This window comes from Oratosquilla oratoria, chromosome 19 (genome assembly GCF_046742065.1).
Source record: "Oratosquilla oratoria isolate Oo_2021 chromosome 19, ASM4674206v1, whole genome shotgun sequence".
Lineage (NCBI taxonomy): Eukaryota > Metazoa > Arthropoda > Malacostraca > Stomatopoda > Squillidae > Oratosquilla > Oratosquilla oratoria.
Window position 1 is genome coordinate 49,285,763 of NC_134795.1, and position 18,307 is coordinate 49,304,069.

Consider the following 18,307-nt stretch of genomic DNA (forward strand, 5'->3'; position numbering starts at 1 on the left):
CTCTCACATATATACTATAAAGGTAATACCAAAAGGACATAAATACCAAAAGGACATGTAAGAATACTTTAAACAAACAAAACATACCTAATAGCTACAAGAGAAATGAGCGTCTTTGGGTCATATATATGCTCTCTGTATTGCTTGAGTGCTGGGCACATGTCACCAACAAGGAAAAAGTAAGCTGCCCATTTGAAGAGATCTCGGCCATGTGGGTAAGGAACTTTAACAACAGGGATTTCCCATGCTGACGGACCTGGAAAAAAAAAAAACACAAATTGCATCAAGAATTAATCTATCGACATACCAAGGGCTTCTTCCTCCTTACCAGGGAGATAGCCGAAGTCAAAAGGCATGACCCACTCCCACCAATTTCATTTCCATCCACCACCCTTTCCTCCCTTTCAACTTAGCTCCTCATAGATGATGGTCCATCCCTACATCTTGCCCAATGCCCTGGGTCAAATGCAATGCAGGAAGAGAGCACATCCACAGCAAGGCAGCTTCACTTAATCAAAGACACCCCCCTCCCCTCTCCATCCCCTCATGCAGAAAAATTGAAGGGGAGAAATCCCTTTGGGCTGCATCAAAATATCATTCACACAACCCCCTCCTACCATACCCCATTCCCATCCCCTCCCTTGTATCACAGTATCATCTATACACAGCCATTCTCCATTCACCCCATCTCCTGCCTTCTCCCTTCCTTGTTCAATAGATATTCCCCTTTCACCCCATCCATCCACCTCATCCTTATGCATCCCCTCAAGTTCACTCCATCAACCTCTACCTTCCACACCTCTTTTACTAATCTTTCTTCACTCATTCTTCCCATCTGTCTGAACCATCCCAGTACTCTTTCATAAACCCTATATGTTATCTCCTTTTCCTCCCCAGCTCTCCTCACCTCATTTCTCATTCTATCCAACCTTGTAACCCCCTACCATACTTCTCAGACATTTCATTTCAAACACATTTAAAACTTTCCTGTCTGTCTCTCTTAAATTCCATGTCTCTGCCCCATACAGTGCTGTTGGCACAATCATCCTTTCATACAATCTCCTCTTTGCATCCATTCCCAAATGCCTACTTCTCATTACACTTTTTAATAACCCCCTTTACAAGGGAAAAGGGGACAAGTGTGAATGTAGTAATTTCAGAGGGATTAGCCTGTTGAGTGTAGTAGGGAAGGCTTATGGGAGGATCTTAATTGAGAGGATTAGGAGAGGAACAGAAGGAGTAATTGGTGAGGAACAGTGTGGATTTAGGACGGGTAGAGGTTGTGTAGATCAGATCTTTGTGGTAAGACAGATATGTGAGAAAGCTATAGGAAAGGGGAAGGATGTTTTTTGGGCTTTTATGGATCTGGAAAAAGCTTATGATAGGCTAGACAGAAAGGCACTGTGGGAGGTTATGCAGATTTATGGGATAGGAGGAAAGCTTTTGGGAGCTGTCAAGAGTTTTTATGAGAGTAGTAGAGCATGTGTTAGGATTAGAAATGGAGAGAGTGAGTGGTTTGAAGTAAAGGTGGGACTTCGTCAAGGATGCGTTATGTCGCCCTGGCTGTTCAACTTATACATGGATGGGGTGGTGCGAGAGGTGAATGCTAGGGTAGTGAGTCAGGGATTGGAGATGGTTAAAGAAAATGGAGAAAAGTGGGAGGTGAGCCAGCTGTTGTTTGCGGACGACACTGCGCTTGTGGCAGGGTCAGAGGAGGGATTGAGGAAGCTGGTGGCAGAGTTTGGGAGAGTATGTGATAGAAGAAAGCTAAAGATAAATGTGGGTAAAAGTAAGGTGATGAGATGTACAAGGGGTGAAAGTGGCAGTAGACTGGAAGTGAACATTAAGGGAGAGCGACTGGAGGAAGTGGATAGTTTTAGATACTTGGGTGCAAGTGTAGCAGGAAAAGGTGGAGTGAAGGTGGAGGTAGAATGTAGATTGAGAGAAGCGAGTAAATGCCTTGGTGGTTTAAAGAGTGTAATGAGGAATAGACATTTGGGAATGGATGCGAAGAGGAGACTGTATGGAGGAGTGATTGTGCCAACAGGACTGTATGGGGCAGAAACGTGGAACATAAGAGAAGAAGAGAGAAGGAGTTTGAATGTGTTTGAGATGAGGTGTCTGAGAAGTATGGTGGGGGTTACTAGGCTGGATAGAGTGAGAAATTAGGAGGTGAGGAGGAGAACAGGGGTGAAAAAGGATTTGGGAGATAGGGTTGATGAAAGAATATTAGGATGGTTTGGACACATGGAAAGAATGAGTGAAGAAAGACTAGTAAAAGAGGTATGGAAGGCAGATGTGGAGGGAGTGAACATGAGGGGACGTCCTAGGATGAGGTGGATGGATGGGGTGAAGGGGGCTTTGGGGAAGAGGGGAATGTCTGTTGAGGAAGGAAGGGAGAGGACGGAAGACAGAGGTGAATGGAGAATGGTTGTATATGGATGATGTTGTGACTGCATGAGGAGGAATGGGCGGGGGGGTGGGGGGTGGGGTAGTATGTGTGAGTAAATTTTGATGCAGCCTGAAGGGATTTCTCCCCGTCCTCGCCTTACATGCAAAGGGGGATGGAGAGGGGGGGTCGCCGATTAAATGAAGCGGCCTTGCTGTGGATGTACTGTGTCTTGCGACACTGCTTCTGACCCAGGGCGGTGGGCAGGGTGCAGGGATGACCCGTCATCCAGGAGGTGCTCAGATGAGAGGAAGGGTGGGAGGGGTGTGGAGGGTATTTAGGGATGAAATGGGTGGGAGTGTTTTTATGCCTTTCCCTTTTTGGCTACCTCCCTTGGAAGGGGGAAAAAGCCTTGGTATATGTATGTAATAACCCCCCATGGCATTTACTTGCTTCTCTCAATTTACAGTCTACCTCCACTTCCTCACCTAAAGCTATCCACTTCCTCCAGCCTCTCTCCCTTAATACTCACTTCCAAATTGCTGCCATTCTTTCCCTTGTACATCTCATCACCTTACTTTTATTCACCTTTACCCTCAACTTTCTCCTATCACATACCATCTCAAACTCAGTCACTAACTTCCTTAATCCCCCCTTGGACCCTGCCACAAGAGACACCTGCATCAAGAATAGAGATCGCAACAAAGTAATGTCCTAGCACATTGGTAAAATTATACTAATGACCCACTTTCAGAGAAGAATAGGCGAAAGTAAAAAGATCTGTACGTTTCGATCACTATCTGTGATCCTCTTCAGATCTGCTGAAGAGGATCACAGATAGTGATAAAAACATACGGATCTTTTTACTTTCGCCTATTCTTCTCCGAAAGTGGGTCATTAGCATAAGAATAGAGATGCTTAGTCTTGTAAATACTGCAAATAAGGTTTTAATTTCTGGTGATAATGCGTTCTTTGCACTCAGTTCTTCATTAGTATATGTATTAAAATTTATGGAGGCTACATTAAATAATCCCCTCCAACTTGTGTCAACCATATTTACTGAGTGTAGAAGAAAAGAAAAAGAAAAACACACACACACATAGGACACCAAAAGTGGGCTGACTTCAGTATTAAAACTTACACATACATATACCAACAGCTTTTTCCACCTTACAAGAGAAGTAGAGAAAAAAGGGGGGAAGGGGGAGCATAAAATCCACTCCTACCCATTCCATCCCCACATATTCCATTTCCATTCACTCCTCTCCCTCCCTCTTATCTTGGCTCATCCCTGCATCTTGCCCAATGCCCTGGGTCAGAAGCAATATAGCATGACACAGCACATCCACAGCATGGCTGCTTCATTTAATTAGCAACCCCTCCACCCTCTCCATCCCCTCATGTCCTTCAGGCTGCATCAAAATATCATTCACATACACCCTCACCCCCCACTCACTCCCTTCCATGCATCACAGCATCATCCAAACACAACTGTTCTCCACTCATCCCTATCTTCTGTCTTCTCCCTTCCTTCCTCAACAGACATTACCCTCTTTCCCAATGCCCCTTTTACCCTATCCATCCATCTCATCCTTGGTCACCCCCTCATGTTCACTCCTTCCACTTCTGCCTTCCACACCTCTTTTACTAATCCTTTTTCACTCATTCTTTCCATGTGTCCAAACCATCCCAATACTATTTCATTAAACCTATCTCCCAACTCCCTTTCCACCCCTGGTCTCCTCCTCACCTCCCCATTTACTCTATCCAGCCTAGTAACCACTACCATACTTCTCAATCATCATCTCAAACACATTCAAACTCCTCCTCTCTTCCTATCTTATGCTCCCTGTTAAAACTTATAACTGGACAAAAATATAAATGAATAATCTAATGACATTCAGAGAAACCAGTGATGCCATGACTATTAAAATGGAAAAAATAAAGGGGACCATTAAGATTCAGACCTTGACCGATTAGTTTAATTTCATAACTTACCAAACGTGGCAGTGCAATAACAGTAGATGTTATCAGTATGATCATCATATAAAGGAGCTGGCTTTTCCAATGGAGGTGAGAAGACACAAAGATGTGGTGCAAATGTTGCTAACCATTCTGGTTCTATAATAGTTGCTCCTGAAAACAAAGACACATTAAAAATGAAGTTCCTCCCATGTAAAAGAAATGAAAAGATAATCCTATCTAGTGAGTGAAAAAGACTAGCCTGTGAATTATGTGTGTTGTTCAGTATCTGGAGTTGTTTGAGGTCTTAGTTTCTAACTAGTCCTTTTTTTTGTATACGTCTCTCTGATTAATTTGGATGACAATCTGTATTAAATAGTTTAGGTTGAAATACTTCAATATTTTCTGAGACCATGTCCTTTACTGACTTGAAGAATACATACATATACTTAAAGCATACCTTACACCAATCCCATACCCATCTAAAAGCAAATCTGTTGTCCCTCCTATTAGCTTGTCATAGAAAGGGTTATCCCTATCTGTCCATTGCTTGGGTAAAAAACTAAGCAGCAAAATAACAACAACTCTATAGCTGGGCCTGAAAGCCAAGGTTGGTTTATCCCACTGCTTAATTACTTGGCAACAAAACATTATGAGACAGTTTTTTGGGGTGCCCCTATGGACCAGAGCCAAACATCATTTGACTACATTAGAGTGAATTCTCTACTCAAAGGAATGAAGACATGTTTTTGTACTAATGTTTTCCCTTCTTTATGCTGGCCCCTTGAACCTATTTTTTACTACTATGATTCTACCTCTTCTTTATCTGAACCTAATGTGATGGAGGGGGGATGGGGGAGAGGAAGAAGAATATTACCATCATGGTCCCAAGTGTGTTGTAAAAGGTGAATAAATGGGATAGTGAAAGGACTAGATCTCCCACTCTATTCTTTTCCTATGATAAGTCAAGGCCTTGAGAATAATGTGTATTATGTGCTTAGTACATACATATACCAATGGCATTTTACCTCTTACAACAAAGGTAGCCAAAGTCAAAGGCATATATCCACTACCATATATTTCATCCCCACATACTCCACTCCCATTCACCACCACTCCCTCCCTCTTAAAATTTCATAATGCAAATATTGTGATGCATCATCGTACGTCAGACAGCTGATGCTGCCTGGAAGATTCTTACTCATATTGGAGAGGTTAAAGAGAACTGACCTCTAATATACATCTTAGTAGTCTCATGAATCTCCTGGTATACCAGCCACTTTGGCCTTTCACTATTCAAAACAGAAGATGTAGGTAGATAGACTGGATCTTCCATTTCAATTGTTCTATGAAAGAAAAGGAAATTTTATTGTTTCATGATAATATATATATATATATATATATATATATATATATATATATATATATATATATATATACAAACACACATATACAAACACTTGAAATCAGAGTAACACCAACCTATAAGCATTTTTCCATTTGACTTTATCCTGAGGATCTTTCACTTCCCAGTCGTCAACCCTTTGAGCAACATGGTCCACTAGTCCAGCCAACATTATCTGACAGAGCAGTCTAGCCTGAATCCAAAAGAAATCAGATATAGAAATTTGAAGAAAAATAAGTTAATAATACATGTGCATCTTTAGATAAATCTACAGCATGACATATCTTACTCAATTATTGCCCTGAATTTTTCCAACCAAACTTGTAGGCGACAATGGTCCTCAGACCTCTTATATTTGTGTTTGTGTGTGTGTGTGTGTTTTCATTATTCTTTCTTTAGTTGTAGCAATTTTTTTTCTTGTTCTGTGAGCTTTTGTTTGGTTTCTAATTCATTTTATTTTTTCTATATTTTTTTTGGATTGTCATTCAGGATCAGAGGAGGGATTGAGGAAGTTACGACACATTAAAAATGAAGTTCCTCCCATGTAAAAGAAATGAAAAGATAATCCTATCTAGTAGTATCTGGTAGTGACAGTTTGGGAAAGGGTGTGAAAGTAGGAAGTTGAAGATAAATGTGGGTAAAAGTAAGGTGATGAGATGTACAAGGGGAAAAAGTGGCAGCAGACATAAAGTGAGTATTAAGGGAGAGAGACTGGAGGAAGTGGATAGTTTTAGATACTTGGGTGCAAATGTGGCAGGAGAGGGAGGAGTGGGGTGGAGGTAAAGTGTAGATTGAGAGAAGCGAGTAAATGCCTTGGTGGATTAAAAAGTGTAATGAGAAATAAACATTTGGGAATGGATGCTATGAGGAGATTGTATGAAGGAGTGATTGTGTCAATAGTACTGTATGGGCCAGAAACATGGAACATAAGAGAGGAAGAGAGAAGGAGTTTGAATGTGTTTGAGATGAGGTGTCTTGAGAAGTATGATAGGGTTTACTAGGCTGGACACAGTGAGGAATGAGGAGGTGAGGAGGAGAATGGGGTGGAAAGGGAGATGGAGATAGGTTAGATGAAGGAGTATTGGGAAGGTTTGGAAATATGGAAAGAATGAGTGAAGAAAGATTAGTAAAAGAGGTGTGGAAGGCAGATGTGGAAGGAGTGAACATGAGGGGGCAACCTAATATGAGATGGATGGATGGGGTAAAAGGGGCTTTGGGAAAGAGGGGGATATCTGTTCAGGAAGGACGGGAGAGGACAGAAGACAGGGGTGAATGGAGAATGGTTGTATATGGATGATGATGTGATGCATGAGGTGGAATGGGTGGGGGATGGGGGGGGGGGTGAGGGAGTATGTGTGAGAAAAATCTGGCGCAGCCTGAAGGGATTTCTCCCTGTCTTCTCCTTTTCTGCATGAGGGGACAAAGATGGGGGGTCGCCGATCTAATGAAGCGGTCTTGCTGTGGATGTGCTGTGTCTTGTGACACTGCTTCTGACCCAGGGCACTGGACAAGATGCAGGTATGACCCATCATCCAGGAGGTGCCAAGATAAGAGGGAGGAGGAGAGAGGAGTGTGATAGGGATGGAATGGGTGGGAGTGGTTCTTATGCTTTTTTTTTTTGTCTACCTTCCTTATAAGGGGGGAAAAAGGCCTTTGGTATATGTATGTACATACATACATATACCAAGGCTTTTTCCCCCATACAAGGGAGGTAGCCAAAATGAAAAAGGCATAAAATCATTCCCACCCATTCCATCCCTGAATACACTCCACTCCCCTCCACCCTCCCTCTTATCTTAGCACCTCTTCTGGGGTATTGGCTGCATGTTGTTGTGACAATAGCATGCAGTTGATACTTTAGGGTCTATATGGGGCACCCCTACAGACCAGAGACACACAAAATTTTGTCTGTGATAGAGGAAAACTCTGTTCATAGAGAAATGATGACACTTTTATACTACAACTGTCCCTCTGTTATGCTGTCCCCCAACCTCTTGTTACTGTCCTGTACAATTTCTCTGAATATTCATTTCTATTTTTGCCTACCTACCCTGTGGCGGGAGCAAAAGAATACTGCCACCAAGTATTTCCACTTGGATCATAAGAGGCGAGAAAAAAGGGATGGGGATTGGGACCAGGCATCCTTCTCCATGTAGCCCCACAGGGGACATTCCTAAAAAAAGTAAAGGCATAAGAGGATCTAGGATATGTATGCATGTATGTATATTTTATAAAAGGTGCAGATGGAGACATGATAATGAAAGAGAAGGCAGTAAAAGGAAGATAGGCAGAGTATTTTAGGGAGTTGCTAAATGCAAAGAAGGATAGGGAGGGAAAGGTAGTTGTAGTGGGAAGCACTAAGAAAATGACAGTGATGAGGGAGGAAAATGAAGGAGAAATAAGGAAAGATGAAGTGAAGGCTGTTGTTAAGAAGATGAGAGCAGGTAAAGCAACTGGGTTGGATGGGTGTCATGCAGAATGTCTTAAAAAAAAAAAGGAGGTACAATGATGGAGGACTGGCTGGCGAGGTTATTTAATGTTTGTTTAAGAGAGGGTAGAGTGCCAGAGGACTGGAGGAGTGCCTATATAGTTCCACTTTACAAGGTAAAAGGGGACAAGTGTGAGTGTAGTAGTTTCAGAGGGATCAGTTTGTTAAGCATAGTTGGGAAGGCTTATGGGAGGGTTTTGATTGAGAGGATTAGGAGAGGAACAGAGGGAGTAATGGGTGAGGAACAGTGTGGGTTTAGGACAGTTAGGGGTTGTGTGGATCAGATTTTTGTGGTACAAAAGATATGTGAGAAAGCTCTAAGAAAAGGTAAGGATGTTTTTTGGTCTTTTATGGATTTGTAAAAGGCTTATGACAGGGTAGACAGGAAGGCACTGTGGGAGGTATCGCAGTTATATGGGATAGGAGGAAAGCTTTTGAGAGCATTCAAGATGTTTTACAAGAGTAATAAAGCTTGTATTAGAATCAGAAATAGAGAGTAAGTGGTTTGAGGTAAAGGTGGGACTTCATGTGAACAGGGATGTGTTATATTGCCTTGGCTGTTCAATTTATGCATGGATGGGGTGGTGTGAGAGTTAAATGCAAAGGTAATGGATTGGAGATTGGAGATGGTTAAAGAAGATGGAGAAAAGTGGGAGAAATGCCAGTTGTTGTTTGCTGATGACACTGTGCTTGTAGCAGGATCAGAGGAAGGAATGAGGAAGTTAGTGATAGAGTTTGAGGTGTGCAAAAGAAGCAAGTTGAAGATAAATGTGGGTAAATGTAAGGTGATGAGATGTACAAGGGGAGAAATTGGCAGCAGATTGGAAGTGAGTATTAAGGGAGAGAGACTGGAGGAAGTGGATAGTTTTAGATACTTGGGTGCGAATATGGCAGGAAAGGGAGGAGGTGGAGGTAGAATGTAGATTGAGAGAAGTGAGTAAATGCCTTGGGAAATTAATGTGTAATGAGAAGTAGGCATTTGGGAATGGATGCTAAGAGGAGATTGTATTTACCTAGTTGTATTTACCTAGTTGTAATATACGGGAGGGGAGCTATGCTCGTGGTGACCCGTCTTTGTATCTCTCCGCATCAAGTTTTATCTTAAAATCTTGTATAGTGTTAGCACATACTGTTTTGTTGTCTAATTTGTTCCATGTATTTATCGCTCTGTGTGGGAAACTGTTCCTTTTCAAGTTTTTTCTATAACTATCCTTTTTCAATTTTTTTCCGTGTCCTCTTGTTTTACCGTTGTCCCACATTAATAGGTCGTTCCTGTCTAAAACTTCCATTCCTTTCATTATTCTGTATATAGTTAGCAAATCTCTTCTTTCTCTTCTTTGTTCCAGAGTTGGTAGGTTCAATTTGGATAGTCTTTGCTCATACGTTAGTTCGGCGAGTGTCGGTGCTAGTTTTGTTGTCGCTCTTTGTAATCTTTCTAGTTTCTTAATATTCTTTTTGGTACTGGTTGTCCAAAGTGATGCTGCGTACTCGAGTTTTGGTCTTATTGGTGTAGTAAGTATTTTCCTTATCATTTCTTCGTCCATATAGGTAAATGCCACTTTGATTGCTCTCAATAAGTTGTAGGTTTCTCCGAACATCTTGTTTATATGCTTATCTGGTTTCATGTCCTTTCCAATCATCACTCCAAGATCTTTTTCATAGTTTGTTTTATTTATTTTTTCTTCCCCAATTCTGTAATCTTTTGATATTCTATTTTTACTCTTTCCAAATTCCATTATGCTGCATTTCTTAATATTGAATTTTACTTCCCATTTTTTAGTCCAATCCCATATTGTGTCCAGATCTTGTTGCAATGAGTTGCAGTCCTCTTCCGTTTTTACCTTCTTAAGTAATTTTGCATCATCTGCAAAAAAAATTATATAGCACTCCACGCCTTCATTCGTGTCATTAACGTATACAGCAAACATAATCGGTGCCAGTACTGATCCTTGCGGGACCCCGCTTTTTACTTCTTCCCAGTTGGAGAATTTTTCTCTAATTACAACTCTCATTTTCCTCCCAATCAGAAAGTCTTTCATCCATTCCAATAATTTTCCTCTGATGCCACCTTTTGACTCTATCTTATTTATCAATTTCCTATGAGGTACCTTATCGAATGCCTTTTGCAGGTCCAGAAAAGCACAGTCTGCCCATCCATCTCTTTCTTCTATTATGTCTACTAATCTTGAGTAAAAGCAAATCAGATTTGTTGTACAGGATCTCCCTTGTCTAAATCCAAATTGATTTGGGTTCAGTATAGATTTTTCTTCCAGGTACTTAACCCATCTGTTTTTGATCACTCTTTCACAAATTTTTGCTATTGTGCTTGTTAGTGAGACCGGTCTGTAGTTAGATGGATCTTCCTTATCACCTCCCTTATAAATTGGTACAATGTTTGCTTTTTTCCAGTCCAATGGTACTTTTCCTTCTTTAATTGATGATTTAATTATATCATATATTTTGTCAGTTAATTCTTCCATGCATTCTTTCAGTATCCAGTTTGCTATTCCGTCTGGGCCATGTGATTTTCTGACATCCAGGGTTTTAATTTGATCACTGATTTCTTTTTGTGTTACGTTTATTTCTTTCATTGCTGGGGATAATTCTCTCTCTCTAACTTCACTGTTAGGCGAGTTTTCTATTGTGAATACTGATCTGAAGTGGTTGTTCATTATTTCAGCCATTTCCAGTTCTTCTGTAAATTCTTTTTTATCTTGGCGCAGTTTTTCTATTTCTTGTTTGTTTTTCAGTTTTCCATTTACATATTTGTAAAATAGTTTGGGTTCTTCTTTACATTTGTCTATTATCTTTTTTTCGTAATTTCTCTTTTCATCTCTGCGTATTTTTACATATTCGTTTCTTAGTTTGATGTATGTTTGCCATTTGCTTTGTTTCTTATCTCTTTTCCATTTTTTCCAAGCTTTGTCCCTTTTTTCCTTTGCTTCACTACATCTTTTGTTGTACCAGTTCTTTATGTATGCCTTTTCCATTTTTTTTTGTGGTACGAATTTGTCCACTCCTTCATTATAAATTTCTTTTAGTATGTTCCATTTTTCTTCTATCCCTGTATCTTCGTTTTGGAATTTTTCCCAGTTTGCATTGCGAAAGAATGTTTTAAGTTTCTCATAGTTCGTTTTGTTATACATGGGTCTTCCTATTCTATGTTTAACATTTTTGCTTTGGTCTGGTTGTTCTTTCAATTCCATTTCTATTAGTACATGGTCACTTTTTCCTATCGGAGTTTTGTAAATAATATTATCGATTATCTCAGGTTCTGTTGTAAGTATTAAGTCCAATATTGAGGGTTCTTCATTTCCTCTATATCTAGTATTTTCTCTAATCCACTGGGTCATTGTGTATTCAATGGTCAAGTCAAGGAGTACATTGCCCCAGTGTTTCTCTCCCCCTTTCACTGTCATATCTTCCCATCATATTTCTTTTGAATTAAAGTCACCCATAATTACTATATTTCCTCCATCCTTCAGTGTTTCAATTAGTTCTTCCTTTGTATCATCTAGTAACTCAGCGTGATCCCTCTCTGACCAGGCTTGTGTCTTAGGAGGTACATATACCACTGCAAATTTTCTTTTCTTCATTTTTTTACCTTCGACTTGTACTATAATTGATTCTACATTATTTTTTCCTTCAGTTATTTTTGTTACAGTTAAATCTTTCTTGGCCAAAATTAGAACTCCTCCGCCCTGTTTGTTCTTTCTATTCTTTGTCCAACAGTTGTATTCTCCTTGTCCCACAGTGTTGGGTGTTAGTATGAACTTTAATTTGTTTTAATGGTCTATATAGCTTATCTTTAGAGTACTTGCCCATTCTATGAGTTTCCTCGATTTCTCTGTCCCAGCCTAACTCATCTGTTTGTAACTCCTTTAGTATTTCTTTGGCAATCTCTTTTTCTTCCTTTTCCCTCTGGTATCTTGGTACATTGTGCTTTTCTTTAATGCCATAGACTACTATACATCTTTTTCTATCCACTGTGTCCCTAACTAGGTTACTTTTCTCTTTAATAACCTGAATTACAGTTTCTTTTGTATTACCTTTTACTTATTGTTCCATTATTTTCTTTAAAGATATTTCCTGACTTACAAAGGATTACAAAGGCAAAGCATGCCGACAGGAGACCTTTTGATCCATATCTAGGTCGGATGCACCAAAAAAAAAAAAAAAAAAAAAAAAAAAAAAAAAAAAAAAAAATCATATTAATAATAAATTAAAACTGTAACAATGTAAATAACAATTAAAATACATAAATAAATGCATTGGTATAGTTGAATAACAAACAAACAGGTAAATAGTAAATGATAATAAATTGACATATAACTAATAATAAATGAAAATCAGACAGACAAATTATAACATAACAAAAACAAATAATATAACATAAATTATAATCATTACAGCATCTTACTTAGGTATTTATCTAAATGATTCTTAAAGCTTCGAACTGAACTACATTGCACTACCTGTGCAGGAAGTTTATTCCATTCATTAACTACACGGTTGGCAAATTCCATTCATTAACTACTCAATTTTCCACTGTTTTTTTATTTCCTGTAGGTCGTTCTCCCTAATTCTTTCCTCCACCTTTTCAGTCACTTCTTTCATTTGACTTTTGATTTCTCGTTTCAGAACCTCGTTCCTACTATTATCCTCACTTTTCAACCTCTCATTCTCACCCTTAAGCTGTTTTAATTCTTTTTTCAACTCATCTATCTCCCTATTGTTTTCCTCGTTGGCTTTCCTTAGGTTTGATACTTCCTGGTACATTATCTTATATTCGCTTTTAAGTTCTAATAGTTTGTCTACGATATCATTTAGATCTCTACTCCTCATTATGTTCCTGTATCTGGGTTCTCTGTCATTTTCTATTCTTAATAATCCATTTCCTTCCCTTTCAAACCCAGAAAATCTACTTATGTCTAGTCTTTGATATTCTCTTGGTGTTGAAGCGAAGCATGATTTTTTTCTCACTACTCCTAGTGGAGTTTCGATTTTAGTTTCCTCCAGGCTTCTTTTAGTTGCGTCCTTGGATTTAGGGGTTTCCATTTTTAAGAACAATAAAAAAAAATGAAAAAAGAAAGTAACGGAGATACAAATTCGACCTACATTGTTTCACCACGAATGCACAGCTTACCACTCCGCGTATAAACAAAAAGGCCGCCGCTGATCGTTTGTTCTTTATATTTTCGCTCGTAAGCCAGCGCTCCGAAAATGCGTGTTGTTCCGACCGTGTCCGACCGATGTATGAAGGAATGATTGTGCTGACAGTACTGTACAGGGCAGAACCATGGAACAAAAGGGAGGAAGAGAGGATGAGTTTGAATGTGTTTGAGATGAGGTGTCTGAGAAGTATGATAGGGTTACTAGGCTGGATAGAGTGAGAAATGAGGAGGTGAGGAGAAGTGGTGGAAAGGAAATAGGGAGATAGGGTTGATGAAAGAGTATCGGGATGGTTTGGACACATGGAAAGAATGAGTGAAGAAAGATTAGTAAAAGAGGTGTGGAAGGCAGAGGTGGAAGGAGTGAACATGAGGGGGTGACCTAGGATGAGATGGATGGATGGGGTAAAAGGGGCATTTGGAAAGAGGGAAATGTCTGTTGAGGACAGACAGGAGAGGATAGAAGACAGGGGTGAATGGAGAATGGTTGTGTATGGATGATGCTGTGATGCATGAGGTGGAATGGGTGGGGGATGGGGGTGAGGGAGTATGTGTGAGAAAAATTTGATGCAGCTCAAAGGGATTTCTCCCCTTTTCCTTTTCTGCATGAGGGGACGGAGAGGGGGGTCACCGATTTAATGAAGCAGCCTTGCTGTAGATGTGCTGTGTCTTGCGACACTGCTTCTGACCCAGGGCAGTGGGCGAGATGCAGGAATGACCCATCATCCAGGAGATGCCAAGATAAGAGGGAGGGAAGAGGGTGAAGGGGAGTGGAATATGTTAGGGATGGAATGGGTGGGAGTGGTTTTTATACCTTTGTTTATTGACTACCTCCCTTGTAATGGGAAAAAAGCCTTTGGTATATGTATGTGTATGTATTTCTGGTGTGTAATTGGGATTGAATTGGAAGAAAAGAAGCAAGCATATGAAGACTGGTTGCAAAGTAGAACTAGGAAACCATATGAGAGGTACAGATGGAAGCGAGTAGAAACAATAGGCAAGGTGACAAAGGCAATGAGAAGAGCTTATGTAAAATTGGGTGGGTGTTTCTGGATGAATTTCATATAGTATCAAAAGATGTTTTGGAACAAAGTGAAGAGAGTGAGGGGGATGGCTCAAAGGGAAAAGCAAAGGGTGTAGATGACGATTGCTTATGGAAGTGAAGGTACATACATACATACATACATATACCAAGGCTTTTTCCCCCTTACTAGGTAGCCAAAAAGGAAAAGGCATAAAATCATTCCCACCCGTTCCATCCTCGAAAACACTCCACACTCCTCCACCCTCCCTCCCATCTTAGCACCTCCTAGATGACGGGTCATCCCTGCACCCTGTCCACTGCCCTGGGTCAGAAGCAGTGTTGCAAGACACAGCACATCCACAGCAAGGCCGCTTCATCAAATCGGAAGTGAAGGTAGGGGGAGTAAAATGGATACAGTATTTCAGGGATGTTATGCACGTATAGGATTGGGAGAGGCCTGTAGAGCGTGGTGGAAAATATATATATATGTGTGTATGTGTGTGTGTGTGTGTGTGTGTGTGTGTGTGTGTGTGTGTGTCTGTGTGTGTGTGTGTGTGTGCGTGTGTGTGTGTCCACACAACACTTCTTCCCCTTCATAAAAGAGGTAGACATGTCAAAGCACACACACACTCCCACCCATTCCTCTCCCATCCACCACCCTTGTTTCTCTTCTCTTAACTCCTCATGGATGATGGGTCATCCTAGCCTCCTGCCCAGGTCAGAAACAATGCAGCAAGACATAGCTTATCCACAGCAGGGCTGCTTCATTTACACAGTGACCACCACTTCCAGTCCCCTCATGTGGAAAATAGGGAAGACAGAAGCAGATCCCTTCGGGCTGTGTCCAAATATCATCCATACACAACCATCCTCCACTCACCCCTATCCCTTTATTGATCAACAGACATTCCCCTAAAGTTCACTCCATCTACCTCAGCTTTCAAAACCTTGTTTACTAATCTTTCTTCACTCATTCTTTCCATGTGTCCAAACCAAACAAAAATTGATGAAAGAAAATATAAAAAAATAAATAAATAAACAGGCACTTAAAGAATGACCACCAAACATCCTTCTACTTCAAACCCCACCAGACATAAGCCCTAGAGAAAAATCCCTCACGTGAGAATCAAGAGCCACATTGCATAAGACCAGAAGAATGAAGGAGACTTCAAAACATCACAAGGCCTACATTAGGCAGTTCCATGTCCCCTGCCACCTGTCATCCCCATCCATAAATTTGTCTAACCTTTTCTTCAAACAACACAGTTTCAGCACCACTACATGATTTTTAAACCTATTCCATTCATTGACCACTCTATTGGTAAACCAGTTCTTGCCTATTTCCTTCTTAAATCTAAGACTGTATTCATATCTATCCACCACTAAAACAACAACAATACACTAGTCCTGGCCAAACACAGACTATTGCATATGCAATTATTGGACAAAAGATGCTAAGTATATCCTACCCTTAACCAGACAGCTACACAACATTTCTGTCCTGAGTGACTTATGGGCCAATCCAATGGCTTTTACTGGTTACCTAAGAGCTGCAGGTTTCATGCAAGAGAGACCTCAGGCAAGAAATTTATTGAATGACATAAGAAAAGGCTGAACAGCATTATAGCACCGTCCTCACATAATATTTACAAAATTCTGCTACAAATATATGCAAGAGACCACTTTTTTCTTGAAATCAACAAAGTTCTGCTACAAATATATGTAAGGGACCACTTTTTTCTTGAAATCAACAAAATTCTGATACAAATATATGCAAGGGACCACTTTTTCATGAAATCCATGTTTGATATATTAATTTACAGCTTTACCTTAAAAAAGGAGATTAAAGTAATATTTATTTGAATATAAGATTTGGTACATTATACTTAAATAACACATCTGTCTTTATTTCCTTCCAGAGAAATAAAGATAAATGTGTTATTTATTTGATGGATTAAAAAGTGTAATGAAAAATAGACATTTGGGAATGGATGCTAAGAGGAGATTGTATGAAGGAGTGATTGTACCAACAGCACTGTATTGGGCAGAAATATGGAACATAAGAGAGGAAGAGAGGAGTTTGAATGTGTTTGAGATGAGGTGCCTGAGAAGTATAATAGGGGTTACTAGGCTGGATAGAGTGAGAAATGAGGAGGTGAGGAGGAGAACGGGGGTAGAAAGGGAGTTGGGAGATAGGGCGGATGAAAGAGTATAGGGATGGTTTGGACACATGAAAAGAATGAGTTAAGAAAGACTAGTAAAAGAGGTATGGAAGGCAGATGTGGAGGGAGTGAACATGAGGGGGCGACCTAGGATGAGATGGATGGATGGGGTGAAAGGGGCTTTGGGGAAGAGGGGAATGTCTGCTGAGGAAGGACAGAAGACAGGGATGAATGGAGAATGGTTGTATATGGATTATGTTGTGATGTATGAGGTGGAATGGATGGGGGATGGGGGTCAGGGAGTCTGTGTGAGAAAAATTTGATGCAGTCGGTAGGGATTTCTCCCCGTCTTCTCCTTTTCTGGATGAGGGGGGGAGGTGGAGTCATTGATTTCATGAAGCAGCCTTGCTGTGGATGTGCTGTGTTTTGCAACACTGCTTCTGACCCAGGGCAGTGGACAAGATACAGGGATGACCCATCATCCAGGAGGTGCCAAGATAAGATGGTGGGAAGAGGGTGGAGGGAAGTGGAGTGTGATCGGGATGGAATGGGTGGGAGTCATTTTTATGACTTTGTTTTTTGTCTACCTCCCTTATAGGGGGTAAAAAGCCTTTGGTATATGTATGTATGTATATTTATTTAGTCAATTTCTTACCTGTGTGTCAGATGGTGGCTTTAATTGTGGGTCAAGGATAAGGTTGCAACCTGGGAGAACAAGATTAATTTCATTTGTGAGTTGTCTGCGCAGCTTTCGAATCTCACATATGGCCTTGTATCTGAAAAAAATTTGATAATGACAAATAATTTGGTTTAACATAAAAAACTCCCCCATCAGTAGTCTAGGGCAGTGCCCCTTTACAGAGGACTTTGTAGCTTGGATTTTAATTAACTATGCCCTTGGTTCAAATCGCTGGAGGTAGGGTTCAAACTGCCATTACCTTGACCTCAGCCACAAGTAGCAATGCACCCACTCAGCCAGTGAGCATCCATAATGACACAGAAATATATAAATAAAAAACAAATACATTGCGGAATACATCACAATAATTACATAAATGTATGTACATGGTATTAAAGAAAGCTTTCAGTTTCTTGAGAATAAAATCCAGTCAATGATGATGGGATACCCCACTCAATATTTTTCTTCTATAAAAAGTCACAGCACAACTGGGTCTAGAAGGGGGATTCCAACCCAAAACCATAGTGAATGGGTTAATAAATGTGCATTGCATGAAATTAGTACAGATACAAGTAAAAGAGAAGAAACATTTAAAGCAATGAAAGTTGGTAAGGTACACAGTGGGACCCAACACCTGAAGTTGGCTTACGGTCAGCTACAGATCATCTTAAAAAAAATTACAGAATTGTGCTCTTTCCCTGTCCACTTTATTTTCAATTAAAAAATAATGATGATGATGATTCACTTTATCATCATGAACTCCCCCTAACAGGAGGCTACAAAGGTGCAAACTGACTTTGTAACATGCATACATACATATACCAAAGGCTTTTTCCCCCTACACAGGGGGGGGGGTAGCCAAAAAGAAAAAGACATAGAAACCACTTCCACCCATTCCATTTTCTACATATTCCACTCCCCTCCACCCTCCTCCCTCCCTCTTATCTTGGCACCTCCTGGATGACGGGTCATCCCTGCATCCTGTCCACTGCCCTGGGTCAGAAACAGTGTTGGAAGACATGTAACA

At 40.4% G+C, this 18,307-nt stretch overlaps 1 protein-coding gene across 2 annotated transcripts in view; it reads right to left on the minus strand.

Annotated features, from left to right (window-relative positions):
• Positions 1-18,307, minus strand: part of kz (putative ATP-dependent RNA helicase kurz) — a 50,408-nt gene that overhangs the window by 1,283 nt on the left and 30,818 nt on the right. The window contains exons 15-19 of one of the 2 annotated variants that reach the window (XM_076202960.1): positions 17,257-17,377; positions 5,834-5,949; positions 5,582-5,697; positions 4,388-4,525; positions 88-256 (exon numbers count right to left, since the gene is read on the minus strand). In XM_076202960.1, the coding sequence (XP_076059075.1) occupies positions 88-256; positions 4,388-4,525; positions 5,582-5,697; positions 5,834-5,949; positions 17,257-17,377 (660 nt within the window). Of the gene's footprint in view, positions 1-87; positions 257-4,387; positions 4,526-5,581; positions 5,698-5,833; positions 5,950-7,806; positions 7,930-17,256; positions 17,378-18,307 lie in introns of those variants that run through there. The other variant, XM_076202961.1, reaches the window with a different exon arrangement.